The 8,951-nt window shown below is 37.3% G+C and overlaps 1 protein-coding gene across 2 annotated transcripts in view; it reads right to left on the bottom strand.

Moving 5' to 3' along the window:
* Positions 1-748: 748 nt before the first annotated feature.
* Positions 749-8,951, bottom strand: part of MLLT10 (MLLT10 histone lysine methyltransferase DOT1L cofactor) — a 222,963-nt gene continuing 214,760 nt past the window's right edge. For both annotated transcript variants that reach the window (XM_019665143.1, XM_019665144.1), the window contains 3 exons: positions 8,817-8,913; positions 4,341-4,550; positions 749-2,545 (listed from right to left, as the gene is read on the bottom strand). In XM_019665143.1, coding sequence (XP_019520688.1) covers positions 2,501-2,545; positions 4,341-4,550; positions 8,817-8,913 — 352 coding nt within the window. In that variant the 3' untranslated portion in view covers positions 749-2,500. The remainder of the gene's footprint in view (positions 2,546-4,340; positions 4,551-8,816; positions 8,914-8,951) is intronic.

The raw sequence follows: 8,951 nt of genomic DNA, 5'->3' as shown, positions 1-8,951 counted from the left end.
GTGGCTACGCCCACCCGCAACGAAGACTGAACTCGGCACCTTGAGCTGAGCTGCCGCCCAGATGGCTCAGTGGTTACAGCATGCACTCTTAACAACAAGGCTGCTGGTTCGACTCCCACATGGGATGGTGGCTACGCCCAGCCGCAACTAAGATTGAACACAGCACCTTGAGCTTAGAGGCCACGAGCTGCCGACAAGGAAGCCAGATGGCGACTGGCGCCCTCCACAACGAAGATTGAAGAACAGCAACTTCCCCAATTCCCCAACACTGTTCCCTTCTCCCAATTCCCCAATAAAATCTTTAAGAAAAGTAAGAAGGAAGGAAGGAAGGGAGGGAGGGAGGAAGGGAGGGAGGGAGAGAAACCTAACCCATAGAAAATGAGATCAGATTTGTGGGTACCAGAGGTGGGGAGAGGGAAGAGGGAGGAGAAATTGGTCAAATGGTACAAAGTTCCAGTTATGAGATAAGTAAGTACTAAGGATGTAATCAATGTGCAGCATGATGACTATAGTTAACACTGTTCTATGGTGTATTTGAAAGCTGTTAAGAGTGTAAATCCTAAGAGTTCTCATCACAAGGAAAAAACTTTTTTGTTCTCTTTTTTGTACCTGTATGAGATAATAACTAAACTTATTGTGGTAATCAAATCATGACACATATATAAATTATTATGCTGTATACCTTAAACTTAAGTTATATCAATTTTATCTCAATAAAACTGGGAAAATGGCACAGAGTTATAAACATTATTAAATTTTATTAACAAAACTTTGTACATTTTCTTTAATACATGTGGATTTTTACACCTAGGTAAAATAACAACACATTCAAAATTTACCATTTATACAAATTGTTACAGAATAACAACCAGTGGGTTAAGTAAGTAAAATAAACCACACCGATTTTTTAAATTATCTACAAAAGATCTGACTTTCTTTAAAATTCCCCTGAACATATAAAAATAAATTAATTTTACTTTTCAATTAAATCTACCAATTAGAAATATTACAAATCAAAATATCAATGTTATCTCATGAATTTTTCACAATACAAAACAGATTCACAAAACCTTATTTACAGAAATGAGGTAAGAACTGTGCAATGTTTAACCAAGAGACATATTGCAGAATAAACATGTTCTTCCAGCTAAGTACACAGTGGAGGTCTAATTACAGCTGGGTCTTTTCCACTAATAATTCACGCATTTAAGAATAGTTGAATAATTTGTGTAATCAGTTGTGTAATTTATTCATTGCCATACCATCATACCAGGAGTGTGGCTACCCAAAGTGGAAGGACTGTAATACAGATTTCACCTGTTTTAGGAACTGCAGTGGTGGGTTGTCCTGTTTTGTTTGTTTGTTGGAAATCGTCGTCAGTAATGGGAAGTTATTTAAAGTAAAAAACAAAAATTCTTACCAAATCCACTCATTTTTCTTGTGACTCATTAGTGGATAAATACCCAGGTAATAGTTTTGCCTGAGCTATCTACGGTGGCATAGAAAGTTTTTAATAAAGGCAGAACAATGGGAAGGCTGCTGGCGCAACACTGACTATTCCTACTACTTACAAGGACTGACTACAGTGCAAGCTCAGCTGTCTAGAGCCATTTCAACACCGTGGAGGTACTAACAGGCACTTGATTCAGGCCAAACCCTACCAGCAGTTTCCAGATTGGCCCATCTTTCTGAAAGAAGTCTTTCACTTTGAATTGATCTGGTTCCCCCAGCAGCCTTAGAACTCAACTCAAGGTTTCTTTAAAATATGAGTAGGTCTTAACACCAAAAAAAAAAAAAAAACCACAAAAAAAAATCCCCAAAAACAAAAAACATTTAGCAAAAAACAAAAAAACCTTTTGCAGAAGCAAGACATTACTATCCTAACTTGATTACCAAAACTGGCCAAATCCCATTAGAAAGAAAAGTCTTCTAACAGAGACTGCCACGTCCTAGTTGATGACCTATTTATTTGCAATATTTAACCAATAAAACTCCAGTAAAAGAAATTGGACAGTTCCTTGAAATTTGTTTTAAGTTTTGACTCAGAGCAAGCACACGGTAACCCAAACAAAATATCATATTTTCATATTCCAACTTGTACAATAAAACCAAATAGCTTATAAATGGAACAAATCTTTAGTTTTGTCATTCATCTCTCAATTTGTAACAAAATTAGTTGTGCACCAACTATATTAAATTTCTCTTAGGCTGATCAACTCATTGCATGTAAATTTGCATTGACAAAAGTTAGGTGTTAAATTTTCTTACAAAGCTCAAAAAAATCTGGGTGAGGGGTGGGGGATATTGGAATTCCATTTCAGTGCAACAAAGCAACAAGAAAATCAAAGCCTTACAAGAAATGTCCTTGTGGCAATTAATCCTTTGTTGTGCCGTTAGTTTCTTGTTGCGTTTCTTCATAGGTGTAGTAAGAGGACTGCAACAGCAGCCAGATGAAGTGCTACAACAGCAGGATAGGCAATTTCTAGATGTTTTTCAAGTGTCAACTTTTCTCTTGAGTGACAGGCCCAGTTTTATCACTAAGTCTCTGCAGTTAAAACAAACAAGATCAGACGCATTAGCTACATCAATTTTTGGCCCACACTTGAGGTAATATCCTCTTACTTGAAATTATAACTGAGCTAAAATGTGGTATATATGGCTATTCCTTTTTTTCTACAAGTAGACATGGTTACTTTTCTGCATAATATACAGACATGAATTTACTGGTAAGCATTATCAATTGCTTTTACAAACATGAAATTCAGCAGTAAACAAAGTGTCTATATGAGAAACAGAACTCACAAGAAATGAATGTAGAAATCATCCCCTGAAATTAACATTTCCACAGAAGTAGTAATATGGTACTGTAGAAAATGAATTTTTCATGGACTAACAAAGTCATGGGTTCTGATCCAACATGTGCTATTTCTCCTTTGAGCTTTAACCTCTTAACCTCTTTGAGTTTCATTTTACTAATATATAAAAAAAATAGGGTTACAACCTATTACTATTTTAAAGCTTGAAATCACACATACTATTGCATCTAACAAAGATGCCTGGCATACAGGAAGGTACTAACAAATATTATTTTCTACCCTTGCTTTTCTCAATTAGGTAATTAATACTCTGTTTATATTATTTACTATTGTGGTTTTACATTAAAAAATAGATTTCCTAGTATATGGAAAAGATAGCTAGTAATTAATTCACTTTTTAACACAAGAAAAAACTTAAGAAAAAAAAACAGTACAAAAATTTCTAAATTAATACAGAATCACTGAAATTTCCCATGTCAGAAAAATACTGGAGAGGGAACTAGGTTTGTGACAACGACAGTATATATTCAGGAAGTCAGAAACAATTGGGCAAACAAAAGCATTGAAGAGTTAATGAAAATCAATAATCTATATTTAAATCAATTCTTGTTACTAAATACAAACTAAAGGTTTCGAAGACTAAATGCACAGTGCATAGCAAGCTTTCAAAGTTATGGGAAATAGTAAACATTGTGACTTTTAACATTTAATTTGCCAAGTCTCCCACGTCATTCATTCCCTTCCTTCTTCCTTTTCCTGATGTCCAGCCTCCATTCTATATCCCAGTATCCTTCCTCTAACAGGGTTCTGCCCTGAACTAGAATTTAGGGGAAACATTTATATTCCAGTAAAGCAGATCTAATTGAAGGAGGGAATTAATAAAGAGAAACAGCCTTAAAAATGTATGCTACTATATGTATTCTATACTGTTTCTGCATCTATTTTTAATTTATCTTGTACCTTGACAGGGTAAGATACTATCACTTACATAAAATTAATAAAATTTAAATTCCACTAGAAATGTGATAATTTACTTTTCTTAGCATAATCTGGTAGAATAATTGGATTGTCCTAAAATCTTTATATTAATTTTATTATAAATATAATTCCACTTTAGGAAGCACTTTCGAGCAAAATAATAAAAATACTCCTAAAATATCTAGACTAGTTCTATAATTAAACAAATTAAACAAAGATTCTTAAAAAGTATTGTCTGAGTGGACTATTCCACACTACTTGCTATAAATAAAACATTTTTAATTTTGAAGATTTCTGGATTATAAAACGGCCTTCAAACCTTATGTGCAAATTTAAACTGATATACTTAGGGGATATATAAATTGGCGTAGGTTCTTCGTGTTTACAATATCCAGCTGTTGAAACAACTGGTTTTAGGAAGAAACGATCAGGGGAATAATAGATTTTAGGGGGAGGGAGTGGGTAGAGGGACTGCAGAGAATCATCTCTCAATCAATAAAGTTATTTTTATTATTTCACTACATATAATAAAGCAAAGATACTTACTGTCACTTTCTGACTTGCGTTATCACCATGGATGGTGAGAAAGGGGTTGGTGGTGGCTGGGTGAAGTGGTGGCGCCTGAGTACCTGCCAGTAGGTTGTTTATCGGTATTTGTGTCGGTCCAGACAGCTGTAGCTGCTGCAGTTCTGGGTGGTGCTGCTGCTGGTGGTGATGCTGTTGCACTAACTGATACAGAAGGGCCTGATGTTGCTCCTTAGGTAAAAACATGTGAAAGAAGATGAGTTCCCTGTCACAGAATTCAGCAATCAGTAAAGCCTGCCTTTTCTGTTTTCTTCTTTAATATTAGTTATTTAAATGTAAGTCGCTCACATTCACACTACTAACAAAGAAAACAAGTATCTCATCGGGCAAAATACGCCGCACTAGATAACCGTCTACTATGAAATGTCAATAACATCAGTAAATGGCATATCTTCAAAAAGGGCAAACAAATATAGAAGACTATTCAAATTAGGTTATCCATGACAATGAAGGAGAACCGAAACTTAAAGAATTCGCAAGGTGTCTGTATGTGACTTTAGAAGGCACTGTGTGGGTCAAATCCTTCCCATTACTCTGGGTATCCAAAATAAGTTTGAACTTCTCATTCACGCCAACAGAAAGAGTGCTTTCTTGATGTAGTTATGAGGCTATTCTTTACAGCAAACATACATTTCATTTCCTGAGTGCTTACTATGTGCTGGGCGCTATTTTGAGACAACGTGTTTTGTGCTTGACACATATTGGTGGTGGGGGGGGGGGAAATCCCTGCCCTTATGCAGCCCACCCTGGGGACAAGAGGGAGAGAGAGAAATGAAAATGTTAGAATAGGATGATTGCTAAGGGTCAGGGGAAACAAGAGTGTGTGAGAGAGTATGGCAAGGGTGGGGATCATCTGAAATAGACTGGTCAGGGAATTCTCTATGTGGATATGGGGCAGCGGGTTCTAGGCACATGGAATAGCCAGTGCCAAAGAGCTCCTTTCAAAGCATATCCAGTACAATCAAGGGAGACAGCAAGGAAACCAGAGGGGCTGGAGTAGAGTAAGCGAGGCGGTGGCGGCAAGAGGGGACTGCGGGCCTCACAGTGGTAGGCTGCAAACACCCTGGCTTTTACTCAAAGTAAAATGGGAAGCCAGTGGAAGGTTTTATGTTTATACCATTGTAAATACAGTGACAGTGAAAAATGATACTCTAGAATCAAAACAAATCTTTTCAATATATTTTTGACTAAGCAAGAAAGTAGGTAGATATATTTTCTTTCCTCCATTAGGTGTGCATTTCTCAGCTTTTAACAGTAAAATGTCTTTAGTTGCCTCTATTCCGCTTTCACTTCCTCTCCTCCCATTTTCTTTTGAACCATTCAGAGGTTTTTACTTCTCACCAAAACCATATTTGTGAAAAATCCTCCAAAGAGCCAAATCCAGTGGTCCATTCTTACTTGTCCTGCCAGAAGCATTTTACACAATAGGGTCCTTCCTTTCTTGAAACCTTTTCTTCGCCTGGACCCTAGGACATCATTCTTTCAGTTCTCCTCTTAATCAGTGGCCACTTTATTTTCAATAGATTATTCTCCTCTTCTAGGATGTCCAAGGCTCAGTCCTCAGACATTGATCCTCATTCACTACTGATCTTATCAAATCTCATGAATCTAGACATCACACATGAAGAAATGACCCCAAATTTACACATCCAACTGCATTTCCTTGGACTCCAGACTCACAGACCTGCCTAGTGCACACCTCCCTTGTCCACCTTAAACAGAAATTTCAAACTCAATATGTCCACAAGAGACTCCTGTTTTCTCTCAAAATTTGTCCCTAATTTCTCTCAAAATCTGTTCATCCAAATCTCAGTAAAAGTCAATATCCAATTGCTTAGGACTCTTTTTCTTAAATATCTGACAAACAAGTCTTATTGATTTTATTTTCAAAATATACAACTTCAGACAGTTTCTCACCACGTTTATCACGTTATTTTAAGACACCAACATCTCCTATCTGGACTGCTCCAGTAGCCTCCCTGTTTCTACTGCTGCCACCCAACCCACACAAACTATTTTCCATAATGCAACAGCTAAACTCATCTTTCAAAAATGTGAATTATCATATCACCAATCTGTTCAAAGCCCTCCAATTAATTCTTTCAAATAATCCTGAAAGAATAAGTGAGGATATATGAAACAAGATTTTTAAAAATTGGGATAATTATTAAAGCTAGGTGATTAGTATACTATATGCTCTATTTTTTGATACACTTGAAACTCTCCATAAGGTTAAAACAAAATCACCAATGACTTTCCATCATACTTTAGTTCTAAATTTCTTGCCACAGACAGCCAAACAGACAGTCCATGATCTAGACCAAGCCCGCCTGCCTAAGCCTCCCTGCAGTAGCATTCCTCATTCTGCAACCATGCTGACCCTCTTTCTAGTCTTCAACACATAAATGCATGTCCAGCTAAAGTCTTTAGTAACTGCTGTTCCTTCTACCTGGAATGCGCCTTCTCTTCTATTCCTACATCAAGAAGCCATGCTCCTTCAGCTTTCATTCAGGTCTGTGCTCAAGTCACCCACTCGAAGAAGCTGGGCCACCCTATCTAAAATGGCCCTCATCCCACTGTTCTCTATCCCCTTATCCTGCTTTATTTTCCTTCTCAATACTTATTACTACTAAAAAGTATACACTTATTTATTATCCATCTCCCCTATCAGAATGAAGCTCCATGAAAATACAAAGTCTTGTTTACCACTGTGTCACCAGAGTCTACAAGAGTACCACAGCATATTTTCTAATATTTGTAAATGAATCAATATAATGTCACTATAGGTATCACAGACTATCCCAAATGGCTAACCATTTTTGCATTATGCATTCCATAATGCAATTTCAAAAAGCAGGTAACCAGTAGGCACACTGAATATCTATTAACTTAAATTACTTTCTCCTAATAAAAATCAAACATTATCAATAGTCATGGGGATGTACAATGTAGCATGGGGAACATGGTTAATAATATTGTGGTAACTGTGTATGGTGCCAGGTAGGTGCTAGGTTAGTTGCGGGGAACACTTCGTAGATTATCCTATACAGTAGGTTGGTGCAAAAGTAATTGCGGTCTTGGACAGTTTTACATCATAAATAGGCTCAAACACATATTTATTAATCAAAATAGGAACCATTACAATCAATGCATTTTTGCCAACGAGAAATAAGTTTGTTTATTCCTGTAGTGTAAAATTCTGTGCTTTGGGATTCAATGAACTCTTGAAAAGCATTTTCTGCATCCTGCTGTTTGTGGAAGTGTTTTCCTTGCAAAAAGTTGTCGAGATGCTTGAAGAAGTGGTAGTTGGTTGGCGAGAGGTCAGGTGAATATGGTGGATGAGGCAAAACTTCGTAGCCCAGTTCGTTCAACTTTTGAAGCGTTGGTTGTGCGACATGCGGTGGGGCATTGTCATGGAGAAGAATTGGGCCCTTTCTGTTGACCAATGCTGGCTGCAGGCTCTGCAGTTTTCGGTGCATCTCATCGATTTGCTGAGCATACTTCTCAGATGTAATGGTTTCGCCGGGATTCAGAAAGCTGTAGTGGATCAGACCGGCAGCAGACCACCAAACAATGACCATGACCTTTTTTTGGTGCAAGTTTGGCTTTGAGAAGTGCTTTGGAGCTTCTTCTCGGTCCAACCACTGAGCTGGCCGTTGCTGGTTGTCGTATACAATCCACTTTTCATCGCATGTCACGATCCGATCGAGGAATGGTTCATTGTTGTTGCGTAGAATAAGAGAAGATGACACTTCAAAACGACGATTTTTTTGATTCGCAGTCAGCTCATGAGGCACCCACTTACCGAGTTTTTTCACCTTTCCAATTTGCTTCAAATGCTGAAAGACCGTAGAATGGCCGATGTTGAGTTCTTTGGCAACTTCTCGTGTAGTTGTAAGAGAATCAGCTTTGATGACTGCTCTCAATTGGTCGTAGTCAATTTGCAGTGGCCGGCCACTATGCTCCTCATCTTCAAGTCTCTGGTCTCCTTTGCAAAACTTTTTGAACCACCATTGCACTGTAGGTTCGTTAGCAGTTCCTGGGCCAAATGCATTGTTGATGTTGCGAGTTGTCTCCGCTGCTTTGCGCCCCATTTTGAATTCGAATAAGAAAATTGCTCGAATTTGCTTTTTGTCTAACATCATTTCCATAGTCTAAAATAAATATAAAATAAATAGCAAGTAATAAGTCATTAGCAAAAAAACATAAAGCGAGAAATGCGCATTAAAATTATGTATACCATAACCACATTTAAGAATGTATTCCAATATCAAACAGCAAATTTCAACAATGCAAAAACCGCAATTATTGTTGCACCAACCTAATAGATGTCTAGCCACTACGCTGTACACCTGAAACCAATAAAAAATAATGTTGAATGTCAACTGTAATTGAAAAAAAATTTTTAATTTTTTAAAAAAAGGAAGAAGCACTTACTGGCGTGAGCTGTTGAGAATTTAACAACTGCTGAAATTGCTGTTGATGAAGAAATATTTGTCTTTGCTGGTCAGAAAGTAATCCTAGTCCCGAGGCACTGAAAAAAGATGAAAATTTTTACTTGCTCGTATATAC

The sequence above is a fragment of the Hipposideros armiger genome, unplaced genomic scaffold, assembly GCF_001890085.2.
Source record: "Hipposideros armiger isolate ML-2016 unplaced genomic scaffold, ASM189008v1 scaffold_434, whole genome shotgun sequence".
Classification (NCBI taxonomy): domain Eukaryota; kingdom Metazoa; phylum Chordata; class Mammalia; order Chiroptera; family Hipposideridae; genus Hipposideros; species Hipposideros armiger.
This window is presented reverse-complemented; position numbering and strand designations above follow the sequence as displayed.